This window comes from Oryctolagus cuniculus, chromosome 12 (assembly GCF_964237555.1).
Source record: "Oryctolagus cuniculus chromosome 12, mOryCun1.1, whole genome shotgun sequence".
NCBI lineage: Eukaryota > Metazoa > Chordata > Mammalia > Lagomorpha > Leporidae > Oryctolagus > Oryctolagus cuniculus.
Genome location: NC_091443.1, coordinates 97786140 through 97806037, shown reverse-complemented (window position 1 = coordinate 97806037; position 19898 = coordinate 97786140). Strand labels below are relative to the sequence as shown.

The following is a 19898-nucleotide window of genomic DNA, read 5'->3' as shown; positions in this document are numbered from 1 at the left end:
ACAACCCTCCCCTTTCCCACTCCCTCTCCCCTTCCATTCACATCAAGATTCATTTTCGATTATCTTAATATACAGAAGATCAGCTTAGTATACCTTAAGTAAGGATTTCAACAGTTTGCTCCCACACAGAAACATAAAGTGAAAAATAATAGATGATTTTTTTTAAATGATGATGAAATCAGATCAGACCTATTGTCATGTTTAATCCCAGTGAGAGTCAAGTTGGGAATTGATAATTTCTTTTCTTTTTTTTTTTTTTTACAGAAGATCAGTTTAGTGTACATTAAGTAAAGATTTCAATCGTTTGCACCCCCATAGAAACACAAAGTGAAATATACTGTTTGAGTACTCGTTATAGCATTAAGCCTCAGTGTACAGCACATTAAGGACAGAGATCCTACATGAGGAGTAAGTGCACAGTGACTCCTGTTGTTGACTTTACAAATTGACACTCCTGTTTATGGCATCAATAATCTCCCTATGCACCAGTCATGAGTTTCCAAGGCTATGGAAGCCCCTTGAGTTATTTGGAAGTCAAAGTTATACAGAGAGAAGGAGATGCAGAGGGGGGGTCGTCCATCCAATGGTTCACTCCCCAATTGGCTGCAATGGCTGGAGCTGTGCCTATCCAAAGCCAGGAGCCAGGAGCTTCCTCCAGGTCTCCCACTTGGGTGCAGGGGCCCCAAGGCTTGGTCCATCTCCCACTGTTTTCCCAGGCCATAGCAGAGAGCTGGATGGGAAGTGGAGCAGCCAGGACTAGAACCGGCACTCATATGGGATGACGGTACATCAGGCCAGGGCATTAACAGGCTGCACCACAGTGCCAGCACCTCTAGCTCCTATTTCTGAATACCAAAATGTGGTCACCCTTTAACCTGATGTGAATCTTTTTTTTTTAATTAATTGAAAGGGAGAGAAAGAGCGACAGACAGACAGAATCGAACTTCCATTTGCTGGTTCACTCCCCAAATGACTGGGCTTGGCCAGGACAAAGCCAGGAACCAGGAGTTTCTTCTGGGTCTCCCACATGGGTGCAGAGGCCCAAGTACTTGGGTCATTTTCCGCTGCTTTCCCAGGCACATTGGCAGAGAGCTGGATTGGAAGTGGAGCAGATAGGATTTGAATTGGCGCTCACATAGGATGCTGTGCTGCAGGCAGCAGCTTTACCCACTATACCACAGCACCGGCTCCTGATGTGAATCATTCCTACACAGCATTGGTTTCTTCCTTCAGTTTACTCTCCTTGCTTTTGGTTTAGATTGGTACACTTGTTGCAGCCTTCCTCTGGTGACGAGAAATCTACCAACGTGTCTATGCAGCTCTTCAACACAGGGACTGAGCAACTCATCGTCACCTTAGAAAACATTGGCCAGGAACCCCTGGAGACACTGGAGGTCACCTCCAAACTGCTCCCCACCAAGGGTAGGTGTGGTCAGTGCGTCAGACCCTGGGAAGTTTGCATTGTTGCCTTGCACAAGCGATGTTTTACATAGTTACTGTTCAGACATCCTTTAGTTTGGTTCAACACTGGTTGGGGTGGAGATCACACACCACATGCTACAGGCATGAGACAGACCCCTTAATGCCCTTGGTTCCCATTACTGAATCTGAACAGGGGTCAGATCCTCAGCAGACTGGTTACTGAGTTGGAGACTGGGAGATGAGAGCAGGCCGATCCCATGGTTCCCACAGCCCAGGGTGGCCTCCTGACTCAGCCCTTGAGGGCTGGGCCAGGCTGAAGCCAGGAGCTAGGAACTCCATCCAGGATTCCCACGTGGATAGCCGGGGCCCAAGCACTTGGGGAAACCTCCGCTGCTTTCCCAGGCTCTTTAGCAGGGAGCTGGATTAGGAGTGGAACAGCCACGTCTCGAACTGAAGCTCATCTGGGATGCCGGCATTGCAGGAGGCTGCTTAACCCTCGGCACCACAGTGCCAAGGCCAAGGTGTAGCTTTTCCACCTTTCTGGGCTGCTGTTTCCTTTGCTGTTGCTGTGCCTTTGAACTCTTCTGGAACTCAGTCCCGTGCCAGCCATCCCTTTCTTTCCTGCCTTTTATCAGGACAGTATTCATTGCAGACTTGTAGGAATCCTATCTAAACAATTGTGTGCCTGCTATGTAGCTTCCATACCTAGCATTCTGCTGCATTTGCTTTGTGACACATCTCTCTGGCCTCCTACCTGCATACCTCCCCTCCCCCCTCCAGTATCTTGTCTAAAGTTCCAGAATTCAGAAGCACCGATGAGTGCTTCTGAGCTGGATGTTTTTGATAAAATGCGTATGTGCTGAAACGTGCAGGTCTAACATGTTCCATCTGATGAGTCCAACAGATGCTGGCCCATGTCATTGTGTAATCTAAGCCCTCGTCAAGATGTAATACAGAACATTTCCATCACCCCAGAAAGTTCCCCAGCTTTCCTCCCAGCAAGTCCTAGTGCTACCCCAGGAGCAAATGCTCTTGTCTGTCATCTGTGTGCTGGGCAGCCCCACTGGGTGTTTACTGCTGGTGATGCAGGGTGTGGGTGACATGCATGGCAACCAGGCAGGTGGCAATTGGCAGACATGCAGCCCAGTCACCTTCTCTTCCCTGCCTCGAGTTTAATTTTCCGCTGGGTCTTGCCCACACCTGGTTGGTCTTAAAAATCTTTAGACGTTTATTTTCAGGCTGGCACTGTGGTGTAGCTGGTTGAGCCACTGCCTGTGGCACTGATATCCCATGTGGGTACCAGTTTGTGCCCCAGCTGCTCCACTTCTGACCCAGCTCCTTGCTAGTATGCTGGGAAAGCAATGGAAGGTGGTCCAAGTGCTTGGGTCCCTGTGGGAGACTTGGAGGAAGCTCCTGGCTTTTGGCTTCTGGCTCCGGCCTGGTCCGGCTCTGGCTGTTGGAGCCATTTGGGGAGTGAACCAGCAGATGGAAGAGTTCTCTCTCTCTCTCTCTGTTCTTTTTCTTTGTAACTCTGCTTTTCAAATAAAATAAATCTTAAAAAAAGAAATTTACTTTCATTTCTCTGAAAGGCAGAAAGACAGAGAGAGAGAGAGACAAAGATTATCCATAGATTGTTTTAACTCCCAGAGGGCCAAAGGCCTGCAACAGCCAGGGCCAGGACAGGCCAAAGCCAGAACTCAATTCAGGCCTCTCTCATGGGTCACAGGGATCCAAGTACGTGAGCCATCACTTAGGGCCTCCCAAGGTGTGCACTGGCAGGAAGCTGGAATCCAGAGCAGAGCTGAGCCTGGAGGGGAAATGCAGGGGTCCCAGGCATTTAATGGCTGAGCCAGATGCTGGCCCCTGATGTGTCCCTGTGTTGTGTTGCTTTGCTCGGCTTGTCTCTAGTTAGGCCTAGGATGCCTGGGGCCTGTGTTACTCTCCTCCTTTTTATGGACAGGGGAAGTAAAGGCAGAAGAGGTGACTGACTAAGGTCACATGGCAGGTGGGCGGGGAACCAGCAGGAGGACCAAAGTCTCCTGATTCTCAGCTTTGGTGTAGTCACCCTTAGGAGGCAGAAGCATGATAATCATGTAACACACAGCCCGGTGTAGCCATCTCAGAGCAACACAGTTAGGAGTGAAAAATTAAAACCATCATTCTTTCTTTAGTTTCCTCCCAAGCTGCCATACATCTACATGTGGAATTAACTTAATGGAAACAAACCATCTGCTTCCAGAATATACAAAGGGAATAATTCCTGGTTCTTTTGCTGTACAAAGCAAGGCTGCCAGTGGTGACAGATGACCACCAGCACTAGAAGCTGGGAACGTGCACCAGGCTCCTGTGTGGGGCCATGGCGACAGCAGCAGGTTTGCCTGTGGATATTAACGAGCATCTATTTCCATTCTTGCCTCAGCTTCACCTTGGGCCCGCCGAGCCTACTGAATGCCTGCTCTGTGGATTGAATGCTTCTCTGGTGCCTGCAACGTTTTCTTTCTTTGTGCCGCTGGTAGAGTTATTTTCTATCTTAAAATTAGGAAGAGCTCCCACCCTAGAGCTCATTCCATGTGCCAGATGTGAGGCACTTGACATTCTTTTTCCGTATGAAGTTGTCCCAGTGACCACAGGAGGGCTATCAGGGTGGGTGCTCTGATAATCTGTTTATTTCACTGTGACATCCTCCATGCCTGAGAACCCAGAGCAGTGCTTGTCACTTAGCAGGTGCTGCACAAGTGTCAACCACGGTTCTCACCTCCTGGGGCCATCCTGAGAATGCAGGACACAGGTGGACAGTACTGGGCACCGAAGCGCTGGACCCAGGCTTGCTTTGGCAGTGGTGGTGTTTGGTGCACCCTCCTCTCTGCAGGACTGCATTTGTGGTCTCAGTGCCCGATGCCGCTAAACCTACTGGCACCCTGTGTCCTTTCCTGATCCTGCCCGACAGCTGGGAGACACTGAGGGTCCCGGCAGGGCCCCCACAGTGCTTTAACGCGTCTGTGCTCACCCTGAATAACCCCCCATTCTTCAGACACCAACCTCAGAGAAAGAAAAGTTTCTTGTTCTGTTTTCCCTCCTCCCGTCTTCCTTGCTATCCTGACCTATTTTACTACAAAAAATTATTTGTTTAATTTATTTGAAAGTCAGAGACAGAGAGGCTAATGAAGACAGAGAGGGAGAGAAAGATCCCATCTGCTGGTTCACTCTTAGGGTGTGCATTAGCAGGGAGCTGGAGTCAGAAGTGGAGCTGGAACTCAAACTTGCAGGCATCTCAAGTGTTTTTTTTTTTTAAATAAAATTCTTTTTTCTTTACTTTTTAAATGTTGGTATATTTATTTGAAAGGCAAAGTGACAGAGGAATAGATCTTTCATCTTCTGGTTCATTTTCCAAATGCCCACAACAGCTGCAGCTGGGCCAGGTCAAAGCTGGGAGCCTGGACCTCCAACCGGATCTCCCACGTTGGTGGCAGGGACTCAAGTAATTGAGCCATTATCTGCTGCCTCCCAGAGGAAGCTGGATAGGGGAAGCCGATTAGCTGGGACTTGAACCAGGTGTTCCAGCATGGGATGTGGGTACTCCACAGGGAGGTTTAATCTGCTGCAGTACAATACCTACCCGCGGGTGACTTCTTAACCACTGTGCCCCACTCCTGCCCGACTTCTGCCCCTCCTGGCTTATTTGAACTCCTTTGCATGTTCAGTGTGCAGTGAGGGTTAGTGCTCTGAAGTATCGGGCCAGCCTTTATGGGCCCCTCAAGCTTTTACGGGACAAGCTCGTCCCCGTGTATACACATTCCCTCCAGAGAGATGAGGCGTTACACACCACCACATTTCAAGACCAGGATTGTCTACTGATTTAACCCTCCTACTTATAATTCACCTGCAACAAGTCTTCCTTTGTAGGCTTGGGAAGATGCCAACTTTCACTCTTGCTTAAATAGTCCCAGATTCAGAAAAGTCTACTGTTTGTTTTAGCTTTCCAACAAATGTCCTGTGATCCACGTGTGTGAGGGTGTGCACACATGCAGACACATGCACATATGTAGCCACACCCCCACACACTGCTGGATGTCTTTTTTTCTTCAACAAGAAGTGCTGACTCCATGCCAGCGTGATTGAAGATTCATGCAGGGTTTGATTGGGCCGAGCTTCTTGGGCTGCGTCTTTTCCCACCGATGCTGGAGCTGAGCCCAGGTGCAGGGAGAAGCCGGCAAGCACAGCAGAGCTGAGCGGTCCCTGCTCGTCACCCAGTGCTACTCGGTGTTAAGATGCTGACACCACTTTTCTCAGGGGGAGAATGAGTGATGTGTGCACCACGGTTGACATCTGTTTCTCCTGTTCCCTCTGGCAGCACGTCCCTCTGTGGGATTTTGAGAAGCTGCTTTCTTCATTCTGTCTGGTAGCACAGAAATACAGAGAAGAAACAAACAGGAAGGGCTGCCTGTGAGGCAGGGCCTGGTCTTGAATCTGGTGCCCGAGCTGTGTAGCTTGCCATGGCACTGTAGCCACAGAGAAGGCTCACTGGCCCTGCCCGCAGCTGTGCCTTAGCCATAAAGGCTTTGGTTGTTTGGCATCAGATGGTCCCTGAGCGTGGCGCTGCCTGTGACTTGCACACATCACTTAAGGCACAGAGTTTCCTACAACATAAGCAGATTGTTTGGTGTCTGAGTGTGCTCATGCTGGCCTCCCAGGGTTCTGTGTGTGAGACCTGGAGCATCACTGACATTCTGGCCTTGTGGTTATCCCAGGATCTCGGTGCACCACACTCATGTAAAGAATTACACTTGAAAGAATGGCACCGTTTCACAGGCTTGCGGTCAGGGTTGGACAGCAGAGTGCCAGATGCTGTGTGGACGTGGTGCCCTTCCTAAGATGGGATGGGGAGCAGAGCCCATGCAGAAGTCAGGGAGAGAGTATATACACCGATCTTAGCAGGTACTGCTCAGGGGAGCACGCGGACAGCAGCTGCCTGGCTCTTGGTGTTTCGGTGATACCACTTAGCACTGAGCCCACGTTTGCCACCTGTTCCTCCCCTTCCTTTAGGGTTGTGGTTGGCAGGTGCCTCCTGCAGGTCAGCTACAGTCAGGGTTGATGTTCCTCACACCTCCCTTCTCCTCCATACACCACCGCCTCTCTGTCCCCTGCCCCTAGGGCTCTGTGGCCTCAGCCCCAGAGTTCATCTCTCCAGTGAAGCACTTCTGAGGAAGGAAAAGCCCTCTGGGCAGGCAAGGAGAGTGCTGTAGCTGGTTGTAACATGATGCATTCTCCCTCCTCTTTGTGCCTCACGGCCTCTTCTGATTCAGGACTTTTCCTGGGACTTTTTGCTCTCCGACGTCTTGAATGCTTCTTGTCTTTGTTTTTGAGCTTGTGCCAGAATTTCCCAGCCGGGTTGGTGTCAGTCTCATTGTGCCTCTGCTCTGCCATCACCATCAACATCACTATTGTTGTTACCATTGCAGAGAAGCTGTACGGTGACTTCCTGAGCTGGAAGCTGGAAGAAACCCTCACCCAGTTTCCCCTGCAGCCTGGGCAGGCGGCCACCTTCACTGTCACCATGAAAGTGAGCCTGGATTTCTCCTGCCAGGAGGGTCTCCTGCAAGACCTGAGTGACGGTAAGCAGCTCCCTCGTTTCCGAGAGCTCACCCGCTCCCAGGTGTGCATTGTAGCCAGCTCTCCATGGTGCCTGCCACCGGCCATGTGACTCACCCATCTGAGACCTCTCCTACTTTGTTAGCAGCGTGGCTTACTGCAGGCACATTATAGAGACAATTTCTCAATTCCCACTCTTGACTGTCTTGTCCTGATTTGCTAGGTGGTCGTCCTAAGGGAGTGGAATGCTGTGATTTTCCCCGCAAGTGTGCCTGCTGTGTCGGTAGGACACACAGTGGTGATGATGGAGTTCTCCCATCTGGTGATGCCAGTAAGGAGACGGAGCTGGGGGCAATGGGAATTGTATCTGCTGCAGCACCAGGCCTGGCCATGTGGGGACGTGAGTTCACAGATTAGCTGTGTCAGGTTGTCACATGCTCTTCTGGAGGCCTTGGGCTTGTGTTAGTCAGCTCAGGCTGCTGTAACAAACCCCACAGCTGGCCTGGCCCAGCCACAGGCATTGACTTTCTGCTGGTTCTCAGCATTGCAAGTCTGACCCAGGTGCTAGCATGGTTGGGTTCCTGGTGAGGGCGGCCATCTTCTTGCTGTGTTCTCATTGGGTGGAGACAGATCAACTCTCTGGTATTTCTTCCCCTTCCCTTTTTTTGTTTTTTTAAGATTTATTTATTTACTTGAGGGGCAGTTACGGGTGTGTGGTGAGGTAGAAACACACAGGGACGCATGTGCGCACACACACACACGCACAGAAACACACAGAGTGGGAGAGAAGAAAGATCTTCCATCTGCTGGTTCACTCCCCAAATAGCCACAATGGCTGGGACTGTGCCTGGCAGAAGTCAGGAACCTGGAACACCATCTAGGTTTCCAGTGTGTGTGTCAAGGGCCCAAGCTTGGGCCATGTCCTGCTCCTTTTCCAGGCACATTAGCAGAGAACTGGATCAGAAGTGGAGTAGCCAAGACATGAACTGGTGTTCACATGGGGTGCTGGGGACACAGGTGGTGACTTAACCCCCTGTGCTGCAACACCAGCCCCAGTAAGAACATTTCAATCCTGTGTTTTAAGGACTTTGGAGTCTTCATATACAGTACATGACTTTCATCTCCATGAACATGATGTAAATGACAGACCCTCCTGTGGGTGTTTTGGGTCCGGGTATTCCTGGGTGTGTTGCAGCTCCCATTCCTTGTCCGTTCACCTGCCAAGGGGCATTCATGCGTTTCCGTTGTCTTGGCTGTGGTGAGCAGTGCTGCAGTGGACATGTGAGTGAAGACATGGCTCTGCCATATACATATATGTACTCCTGTATATACCACATACACACATTACATTCACGCATACATATCACATTCATGTACACAAACACATCACACATATACATGTCACATATGTCACATGCGTGCACATGCACACATTACATGCATGTACATATACACCTTACATGCACATGTACATAAATCCAGATGTGGGCTGGTGGGGTCCTGGGAGAGTTTGAGTTGTTTTTAGCTTTTAGTGATTCTCCATGCTTGTTTTCAACATGCTGCACTGACTGACATTCCCTGGAGAAGTGTGCTAACCCCTCTTTCTGCACCTGTGGCTTGGGTCTTGTGGGAATAGCCAGTCTAGTGGAGTGACATGCCATCTTATATGGTTTTATTTTTATTTATCGATTTTGAAGATTTGTATGTTTATTTGAAAGTTAGAGTTGGAAGAGAGAGTGAGGGACAGAGAGAGGGCCCTTTAATCTGCTGGTTTGCTCCCCAGAAGGCTGCAATGGCCAGAGCTGCCCCAGACCAAAGCCAGGAGCCAGGAGCCCCTGGATGCAGGGACCCAAACACGTGGTCCATCATCCACTGCTTTTCCCAGGTCATTAGCAGAGAGCTGGATTGGAAGTGAAGGGAGTGGGACAAAATCCAGTGCCCGTGTGGGATGTCAGCGTCTCAGGTTGCAACTTACCCGCCTTGTCACAACACTGGCCTCTCTGTGTGGTTTTAATTTGCATTTCTCTCATACTTGGCGATGGTTACTTGTATGTATGTCTTCTTTGGAGAAATGTCCATTCAGGAGCTGTTTGTTCTCTTGTTACTGATTCATTTGAGTTCTTTGTATTAAGGTAGTAGCCCCTCACCTGATAAATGATTTCAAGTATCCTCTCTCAGTGTGTGCATGTCGGTTCTCTACTCTGTTACTTGTTTCCTTGCTTGGAGAAGGATTTTCTGGTATGCAATCTCACATGTCTATTTTTGCTTTTGTTGCCCACGCCTTTGAGGTCACATTGAAGAATTACTGCTCAGACCAATGCCATGGACATTTCCCTCTGCTTTTCTCTAGTCATTTTAGAGTTTTGGGTCTTATGTAGGAATTTATTTATTTATTTACTTATTGGGATATGTGTGTATGTATGTGTGAATGTGTACATATATCGATATCAAATCTCTAGCATAAACCACTATCACAGGCATTTAATTTTAATGTATTTTCATCTTATTTGAAAGGCAAAGGAGGCTGAGAGAGAGAAAAGAGAGAGAGAGAGAGAGGAGAAGGATCTCCCATTTTCTAGTTCACTCCCACAAAACCTTCATAATATGGAAAAGGCTTATGCTACTTCAAAAATCAGAATACAGATTTATAAAATACATTCAATTTTGTAAAATGTTTCTATTATTTATTTTGACAGGCAGAATTAGACAGTAAGAGAGGGGGAGACAGAGAGAAAGGTCTTACTTCCATTGCTTCACCCTCCAAATGGCTGCTATGGCCGGAGCTGCACCGATCCGAAGCCAGGAGCCAGGTGCTTCCTCCTGGTCTCCCATGTGGGTGCAGGGCCCACTGCCTTCCCGGGCCACAGCAGAGAGCTGGACTGGAAGAGGAGCAACCGAGACAGAATCCAGCACCCTAAACAGGACTAGAACCTGGGGTGCCGGTGCTGCAGGTAGATTAGCCAAGTGAGCTGCAGAGCTGGCCAATAAATTCAATTTTTAAAATCAATACAATTTTTTTAAAAGAATAAACAATACTAAATAAACACATAATGTTAATTGTGCCTGTCTATGCACAGTTAGGATGCAGGATGAGGAATTATTTTTTTCCTATCCACTTATATTTTTCAAGATTTATAAAAGGAACATACATAATTTGTAAGCTAAAATTTATCATTAAATTGCTTCAAAGTGTGGCAGGCATTGTGGTGCAGCAGGTTAAGCTGCAGCTTGGGACACCCACATCCCACACTGGAGAGTCTGGTTCAAGTCTCGGTTGCTCCATGATGCAGATCTGGTTTCCTGCTCACGTGCACCACGGGAGGCAGCAGGTGATGGCTCAAGTGCTTGTGTCCCTGCCGCCCACATGGAGACCCGCAAGGAACTCTGGGCTCCTAACTTTGGCCTGGCCCAGCCCTGGCTGTTGCAGGCATTTGTGGAGTGAACCGCTGGATGGAAGATTTCCCTCTCTTTTTTCTGTCACTCAACGTCTTACATAAATAAACAAACAAAATTTTTAAATGCTTCAACTTGAATTTTCAAAAAGCTTTTACAAAGAAAACTTGGGATCTGCTGCCACCCTCCATCCAGGTACAGAACCCAGCACCATAAAAGGTCAGAGGCGGACAGAAACTGCAAGGTGCCTTTGAATGTCAGGGATTCCTAGACCTGAGATGACTGCGGCAGCAGCGACAGGCATCCAGGACTGTGCAAACTCGGGACACACACAGTCACTGCCATCCCTTCCCCACAGATCAGGAAGCCAAGGCTCAGAGACTCACCCCAGGTCAGGGGTCTGCCAGTTCTCCCACCACGTGCCCAGATTACACTCCACTCCCCGCAGCACGCAGACACTGCCTAAGCAGCCATCATCCTGTGAGGAAGACCCTCCCTGACACCACTCAGCGAGATTCCATCCCTTGAAGAGAAACAGCAGTCCTCTAACTCCTGGCTCTCACTCTGCCTGGGTTATTAAGCCTTCAGAAAAGACAGTGTCAAGTTGTTCAGCTCCACACAGACTGCCTGACTTACAGGGAAAGACAGCAGGGTCTGTGTCCCCAGTAGCGCACAACCCATGGAGAGATCAGCTAGCTAAGGGACGCTAGGAGCCTAATGAAATGATCTCATTGAGAACTCAGCCAGGTAATCCAAAGGAGAGGATGAAGAATCTGCTGACTTCTTAACAGCAGGGGAGCTGGGGAAAGGAGTAGCCCAGAGCTTCTGCCCCGGCAGGAACAGCACCAACTACGTGACGGGCTCCAAGAACCAAAAATGCCCAGTAAACCAAATACATATTATGTAGATGGGGAAAGTATGAAAGCAGGCTAAAAAGATGGCTTGAAGCAAACCATGAGTGTCCTTGAGATAAAGCCAAGACTTCACAGGGTACATAAGGCCAGTTCCACAGGTCCCGAGCTAAGAAGAAGGTGCAAACTGCCTAGCCTGTGACAAGTAGGCTGGAAAGAGCCAAGCCAGTGGATGGGGCATTACATTAGGGTGCTGCAGCTTGCAGAGCAGGAGGGACCTGAGATTTGAACCAGGGCCGTGACAGTGGAAAGGGGAAGAACTGGCCCAGGTAAGATCAGCTCATATGGACATAGGACACGCCAGGCAGGTGGGGCCCAGGTGAGATCAACTCACACGTGGACAGAGGACAAGCCAGGCAGGAGGGGCCAAGGTGAGATCAACTCACATGGACACAGGACACAGCAGGCACAGAGAGGGTGCAGGACAATTTGGGGAGACTTCCAAGACTAAGAAGCTGGTAGCACCCTTGACTCAAAACAGGAAATTCAGGAGGAAATGACAGAAAATTGAACAGAGGAGATAGTGAATTAGGCTCCCATTAAAAGCTAGGGGACCGGCCTGCGCCACAGCTCACTAGGCTAATCCTCCACCTGCGGCGCTGGCACCCTGGGTTCTAGTCCCAGTCGGGGTGCCGGATTTTCACAAAAAGTGAAAAGTAAGTTACATTAATTTAATAAAAGAAAAATGCAACAAAGAAGATTTAATTTTGTCAGTGTTTATTTGAAATCAACTTAATTCATCATGTGTTAAATTGATGACAAATGAATTAGGAAGTTATTTTTAACAGGATAGAGATTTACTAACTTAAAACATTTTACATTATGTTACCTTCAGTAATGATCCCCTACAGAGCATTTACATGTATTTTAGAAGGTAACTAACTGTGGCCAGCACCACAGCTCACTTGGCTAATCCTAGCCTGCAGCGCCGGCACCCTGGGTTCTAGTCCCGGTTGGGGCACCGGTTTCAGTCCCGGTTGCTGCTCTTCCAGTCCAGCTCTCTGATGTGGCCCAGGAAGGCAGTGGAAGGTGGCCCAAGTGCTTGGGCCCTGCACCTGCATGGGAGACCAGGAGAAGCACCTGGCTCCTGGCTTCAGATCGGCACAGTGAACCAACGGAAAAGGAAGACCTTTCTCTCTATCCCAATCTCTCTCTCACTGTCCACTCTGCCTGTCCAAAAAATTTTAAAAAAGCCAGGGGACCTCAAACGCTACCTTTCAGTATTCTATCTTGCTTTGTGAAGACACGATTTGGTCTATTTCCAACATAACCCATACTTTAAAGGCAGGGCTAGACTGTGGAGGGCAGGGACTGGGATGCAGACCTGTGTTCCATGGAAAACTCTGTAGATCACAGGTGTTTCAAGTCCTTGTGTGAGTGGGTACGTAAGTGTCTGATAAGTAAATCCCAAAGATTTCCTCATGTGCAAGTCAGAGAATGTTTGTAAGGAAGAAGAGAATGACTGGGTACCAAAAATTTGTTGTAACCAAGTTAAACTCTTTTTCAAATTCTGGGTTAATAGGGTAAGTAATGCATATAATACCAAATTCTAAAAAAAAAAAAAAAAAACAACAACTCTAGTAGTTGGATTTGATGTGATATTTTATTTATAGCTATGGTTTCCTTTTTAAATTACTTTTCTTGAAGATCTTATTTATTTATTTGACATTGAGAGTACACACAGAGGTGATGAGAGCGAGGGAGATAGGGAGGGAGGAATGGAGAGAGAGAGAGAAAGCAAGAGAGAAAGAGGAGAGAAGTCTTCCATTTGCTGGTCCATTATCCAATTGGCTGCAATGGGCGTAGCTGAGAGTATCTGAAGCCAGGAGACAGGATCCTTGTTGAGTTCTGCTCATGGGTGCAGAGGCACAAGGACTTGGGGCGTCTTCCGCTGCCTTCCCAGACCACAGCAGAGAGCTGCATCGGAAGTGAGTGGAGCAGCCGTACTCGAACCGGCGCCCATATGGGATGCCAGCACTGTGGCGGTGCTTTACCTGCTACCTCACAGTGCCGACACTCCCCCTGGAAGCCGTTTGTCATGGGATTCAGCTGTCTGCTAAGGCGCCTGGGAAAGCAGAGGGAGACAGCCCAAGGACTTGGGCCCCTGAACCCAGAATGGAGCGGTGGCTAAAGTCCCTGGCTTCTGTCCCAGTCCCGGCCTTTGTAGCCACCTCGGGAGTGAACCCCCAGATGGACGATCACTCAGAGAGAGAGAGAGAGAGGGAGAGAGAGAGAGTGCTGTTGATGCCCTCTGTACTGCTTCTCTCCCCAAGCGGCTGTAATGAACGGCCAGCTCAGGGCCAGGCAGGAGGCAGGAGGCAGGAAGCAGGAGGCAGGAGGTCCATTGAGGACTCCCATGAGGCAGGGAGGTGGGGTCCAGAGAACCTGGGCCATCAGCGTCTGTGTCCGTGGTCACAGCCTGGAGAGGCGGGACTGGAAGCGGCCCTGGGGCTTCAGACGCGGGATGCAGCAGTGTGCAGCTGCGTCTTAGGGTGCCATGGTGACATCCAGTGGGGAATGCGCCTGCGCCTGGCACTGTGACCCGGAAGTGCACCCGCACGCCTGGTCCCTACTGCCAGGCGGTGCTCTGCTGGGAGTGAGCGCCACGCGTCTGCTCCTGCCGCAGAGCCTGCACAAGCCGTGAGGAGAGGAGCCGTCCTCGTTGCTGCTGGTGGAGCCTCAGGGAGACCCAGCGGCCCCAGGGTCAGGCCAGGATGAGGAGAGGCTGCGTGTCCGAGGCTGCCGCGCCATTTCCCAGGCGCATTTCTCCTCTTCGGCCCCATCCGGAAACGACGGCCTTCGCGGACCTCTGTCCCACCAGCAGACCGGACCCCCCTTGGAGGTGAGTGACGCGCGGCTGTTGCGTTTTCCCGCTGGGGGTCTTGGCCGCCAGCCTGCCTGCGCCTCTTGGGTCGCGAAGGCGCGGGTGGAGTCGCGGTCGTGCTGTGCGTACCGTCTGGAAGGGTCCCCAGGGTGCGAGCAGCTGTGCGAGAGCAGAGGTGGCTCGGTCTCCTCCCGGAACGGCCCCGCATTCCCGTGTGTTTGCTTTTTGAGGGCCCAGCCGCCCTGCTCTAGACCTCAGAGACTGTTGATGGGAGGAACGAGAGCGAAAATGCGTGTCTGTGTCCTGGTCTAGGAGGACAGTTTCGGGTTCCTCGCGTTGGGTGTGATGTTAGCGCTCTGTGGGCTTTTCATGAAAGAGCCTGGTCAGGCCGAGGTGTACCTTGCGTTCCTAATGTGATGATTTGTGTTTTAGTATGGCAAACGGCATGGACGTTTTTGTGAACTGGGTTTTCTGTGTCTATCGGGATACTTTGTGGGCTTTCCCCATGTGTGTTCTGTTTTGTGATCTACTGATTTTGTATGGTAGCCACCCTTGCATTTCCGGAGTAACTGTCAGTGGTTGTGCTTCTGCTTGGCGTCTGGTAATGTTTTGTTGAGGCATGTGGCCCATTCCTGACGGGTATGTATGTGTGTGCCATTCTTTGTGATGTGCTTGTTTTGGATGTTGGGATAAGGCTGGTCTGATGGAATGAAATGGAAGGCTTTTCCTCTTCATCTCCTTGTTGGAAGGGTTTGCGAATCACGCATTTTAATTATCTTTTCCATGGGAGTTCTCACCGGTGGAGCCATCTGGTCCTGGACTTTTCTTCATTTTTTGTTTGTTTGTTTCAGTTTCTCTGCTACTACAGTCTTTTTTCAAATTAGAAGTGTCTTCAGAGATTCTTGGTTCACTGTATTCAGTTTTAGTGGTTTGTGTCTTTCTGAGACTCAGTCCACTCTATCTAGGTTGACCAAATCCTTGTGCCTTGGTTTTTCCATAGTGGTTTTGGAGTATTATTTTGGCAAGTTTGGTAGCGATGTCCTCTTTCTTTCTTTCTTTCTTTCTTTCTTTCTTTCTTTCTTTCTTTCTTTCTTTCTTTCTTTCTTTCTTTCTTTCTTTCTTTTTTTTGACAGGCAGAGTGGACAGTGAGAGAGAGAGAGAGAAAGGTCTTCCTTTGCCGTTGGTTCACCCTCCAATGGCCGCCGCGGCCGGCGCACCGCGCTGATCCGATGGCAGGAGCCAGGAGCCAGGTGCTTTTTCTGGTCTCCCATGAGGTGCAGGGCCCAAGCACTTGGGCCATCCTCCACTGCACTCCCTGGCCACAGCAGAGAGCTGGCCTGGAAGAGGAGCAACCGGTATAGAATCCGGCGCCCCGTCCGGGACTAGAACCCGGTGTGCCGGCGCCGCTAGGCGGAGGATTAGCCTAGTGAGCCGCGGCGCCGGCCCCTCTTTCATTTCTGTTGTCAAGCCACTTGAGTCTGTTCTCCTTTTTTCCCCTGCTTCCTGTGTATACACGTTTTGTCAGGTGACTGAGTTTTCAAGCACTGTAGTTTGGTCTCACTGAATGTCTGTTGTGATATTTTCTATGCCGTTGGATTCACTGCCATTTCAATCTTTTTTCCCCTTCCAGTTTCTTAAGATTTACTTTGCTGTTCTGGTGTTTTAAGGTAAAATTGGGTTTATGGGTCCGATGTCTGTATTCTGTAATATATACCTGTATAGTAGTGCAATTTCTCATGTGAAATTAGTCCTGTCAACCTGGAAAACTGTTTTGATGTACCCACTCCTAGGAACATACTGAAGGAAATGAAACCATTTTGTAGACAGAGAGGTTTTCACAGGCCTATGCTTACTGCAGTAGGGTGCACAGTAGCCAGGCTATGTAGGCTGTATATGCATGTATGGTGTACATAGCCCATAATGTCTTTATTCTGTCTTGAGGTGATGGGCATTTTGGCTGATTGCATATCTTTGCTATTATGAATTGAGCTTAGTAAATATGGGGGCAGCAATAACTCTTTGTTCGTATGTTGTTTTCATTTCCCTTGGGTATATACACAGGGGTGGAATGGCTGGCTCCTATGGTACGTCTATATTCAGATTCTTTTTTATTTTATTTTTTTTTATTTTTTGACAGAGTGGACAGTGAGAGAGAGAGACAGAGAGAAAGGTCTTCCTTTTGCCATTGGTTCACCCTCCAATGGCCGCCGTGGCTGGCGCGCTGCGGCCAGCGCACCACGCTGATCCGATGGCAGGAGCCAGGTGCTTCTCCTGGTCTCCCATGGGGTGCAGGGTCCAAGGACTTGGGCCATCCTCCACTGCACTCCCTGGCTACAGCAGAGAGCTGGCCTGGAAGAGGGGCAGCCGGGACAGAATCTGGTGCCCCGACCGGGACTATAACCCGGTGTGCCGGTGCCGCAAGGCGGAGGATTAGCCTAGTGAGCCGCGGCACCGGCCTATATTCAGATTTCTTATTTATCTCCCTACTGTCTTCCACAGTGGCGATACCAGTTTACATTCCCACCAGCTGTGGATGTGGGTGCCTTTTCCCTCCATATCCTCAAGGCCGTTGTAGTATTGATTTGCATTTCCCTGATGGCTAGTGATCCTGAGCATTTCTGCATGTGTTTGTTGGCCATTTAGATTTCCTTTCTTGAAATATTTAGCCTGTTGAAGTCCCTTGCCCATTTCTTGAGTGGGTGGTTTGTTTTGCTGTTGTTGAGTTTCTTGAAAGTTTCCGGTAGTTTATCCTTTATCAGTTGCATACTTTGCAGATAATTTCTCCCATTCCATTAGTTGCCTCTTTAGTCTTGCAGGGCAGAAGCTTCTCAATTTGTTTTTTTGGTGTCCTCTTCTATCCCTTTCTTTAATCTGTTGTGATCCCCAGATATTGAACATCCTTGGTTTTATTTATCCAAGCGATTTTATTTTCTTTGTAGCTCTGTGAATGGGATTGGTCTTTGAAGTCCTTTCTCAGCCATGACATTGTTTGTGTATACAAATAGGCTGCTGATATTCTATCCTGCCACTTTACCACATTCTACTCTGAGTTTCAATAGTCTCTTAGTGGAGTCTTTTGGATCTCCTATATATAGAATCATGTCATCTGCAGATAGGGATAGTTGGACTTAACTCCCTTCCAATTTGTATCTACAATTGAGAAATGAGAGAAGAAGTACCAACATGATCACGTGCACGTAGAAAATGGCAACAGTGACCTCAGATGATACCTTTCTGTATTCAATCTTGCTTTGTGGAAGACATGATTTGGCCTACTTCTAACATAACCCATGTTTTAAATGCAGATCTGTGTTCCGTGGAGAACTCTGTAGATCACAGGTGTTTCAAGTCCTTTTGCAAGTGTGTACATAAGTGTCTGAAAAAATATATTACAAAGATTTCCTCATGCACAAGTCAGAGATAATACCATACAGAATGTTTGTAAGGATGAAGAGATGAATGGGTACCAAAATCTTTTCTAAGATGGAGTTAAACTCTTTTTCAAATTCTGTGTTAATAGGGTAGGTAATGCATATAATATCAAATTCTAAATAAAATTGTTGATGCCCTTGAGGTATTATTTTATTTATAGGCATGTTTTCCTTTTTGAAAAAATTGCCTTTTTAAAGATATTTTTATTTATTTGTAATTAGGATTTACAGAGAGAGAGAGAGAGAGAGAGAGAGAGAGAGAGGCCTGCCATCTGCTGGTCCACTCTGCAGTTGGCTACAATGGACAGAGCTTATCGGATCCTGAGGCAGGAGCCAGGGGCTTGGGGCCAGGAGCCTTGCTGGGGTCTCCTGAAAGGATACAGAGGCACAAGGTCTTGGGCCATCTTCTACTGCCTTCCGTGACCACACAGCTGCATTGAAACTGGAGCAGCTGGTTTTCAAACTGGCACCAACATTGGATGTCGGCACTGTTGGTGGTGGCTTTACCCGCTACCCCACAGCCCCGGCCCCTCCTGGAAGCCGTTCCCTGTGGGATACAGCTGTCTTCTAGCACACCTGGGAAAGCAGTGGGAGACAGCCCAAGGACTTAGGTCCCTGAACCTAGAATGAAGCATTGGATCAAAAGTCCCTGGCTTCTGCTTTGGCCTGTCCCAGTCTTGGCCTTTATAGCCACGGTGTGGGGGGGTGAATCCCCAGAAGAGTACCTGGGTCATCGACCGCTGCCTCACTTGGTCACAGTCTGGAGCCGCCAGGCTATAATTGGCCCTGGGGCGTTGGACGCTGAATGTGTTGATGTGGCATCATGCAAATGCGTCCCCTGGTGCCATGGCAGCCACCCATGTGGAGTGCACCTGCGTACAGTGCTGCAACCCAGAAGTGCACACACATGCACGGCACCTTCTTTTTTTATTTTTATTTTAATGTTATTTATTTATTTATTTATTTGACAGGCAGATTGGACAGTGAGAGAGGGAGACAGAGAGAAGGGTCTTCCTTTTGCTGTTGGTTCACCCTCCAATGGCCGCCAGGGCCGGCGAGCTGCGGCTGGCGCACCACGCTGATCCGATGGCAGGAGCCAGGTGCTTCTCCTGGTCTCCCATGGGGTGCAGGGCCCAAGCACTTGGGCCATCCTCCACTGCACTCCCTGGCCACAGCAGAGAGCTGGCCTGGAAGAGGGGCAACCGGGACAGAATCCAGCGCCTCGACCAGGACTTGAGGCGCCGCAGGCAGAGGATTAGGCTATTGAGCGGCGGCGCCGGCCGCACCGAACCTTCTGACCTGAGGTGCTCAGGTGGAAATCTGTGGTGCGGCGACTCCTCCCTGAGAGCCTGTTCAAGCAATGAGGAGCTATCCTTGACCCTGCCGGCAGAGCCTGAGTGAGACTCAGAACCCCAGGGTCAGGCCTGGATCCGGAGATGCTGGGGCCCAAGTCTGGTGTATCAGTTACCTTGGGCTTCTGGAAATCTAGGCTCGGTCCTCTTTTTCGGCTCCTTCTGGAAGACTACATCTCTTACTGAGTTCCTGTTCCAGAAGAACAGAAACGCTCTCTCTGCGGTGAGTTTGCTGTGTTGGCCTTTCTGACATGTTGTAGGTGGGGACTTGGGTGGAGAGAGCGGGAAAGGGGTGTGCATGTGAGGGTTTGAGGGGGATAGTAGAAGGAGAAAGACAGTCAAGGGGGAGGCGGGAGGAGAGAGGAAGAGGGGAGCATGAAAAGGTGGCATGATTGTGGGGAGGCGTGAAACAAGGGGAAGAAACATGTGTAGGGGAAAGGAAAGGCATGGGGAGTGTGACAGGAGTCCCGGTGGGCAGGTGGTGGGGGTTGGGAGAGCAAGAACTTTTCCCACATCCCTGGTTCTGTTTGGGGGTTTTTCTGTCCCTGGCTGGAAGTAGCCTTGGCCATGTCCATGAGAACAGTCCTTGACTCATGGCCTCTCTTCTCTGGGTTGTTCAGAACTGTAACGTGTGTGTGCAGGGAAATGGGTACGGGTCACTCGAATTAATTTGCACGTAATCTGGTCAATTTTCACAGACTGCACACACTGAAGAGAAAGCAGAAGCGTAGAGAAACCCCAAGAATCCTGTGTGCTCTATTCCAGCCTGTCCAAGGTTCTGATACCTCATAGTAAGTACTAGATATTTTTTTTCTTTTTAAAGATTGGTTTCCAAAGCAGAGTTATAGATAAGGCAGTGCAAGAGAGGTATTCAATGTGTGGGTTCCTACCCCAGGTGGCTCCAACGTCCCGGGGCTGGGCCAGGCCAAAGCAGAAGCCATGTACTTTATCCAGTACTCCAGTGTGGTTTTGGGGG

The 19898-nt window shown here is 49.4% G+C and overlaps 1 protein-coding gene across 1 annotated transcript in view; it reads left to right on the top strand.

Moving 5' to 3' along the window:
* Nucleotides 1-19898, top strand: part of LOC127482730 (monoacylglycerol lipase ABHD2) — a 709665-nt gene that overhangs the window by 663664 nt on the left and 26103 nt on the right. The window contains exons 13-18 of the mRNA XM_070054462.1: nucleotides 1259-1422; nucleotides 3594-3794; nucleotides 6882-7034; nucleotides 13942-14157; nucleotides 18542-19145; nucleotides 19621-19713. Coding sequence (XP_069910563.1) covers nucleotides 1259-1291 — 33 coding nt within the window. The 3' untranslated portion in view covers nucleotides 1292-1422; nucleotides 3594-3794; nucleotides 6882-7034; ... (1 more) ...; nucleotides 18542-19145; nucleotides 19621-19713. The remainder of the gene's footprint in view (nucleotides 1-1258; nucleotides 1423-3593; nucleotides 3795-6881; nucleotides 7035-13941; nucleotides 14158-18541; nucleotides 19146-19620; nucleotides 19714-19898) is intronic.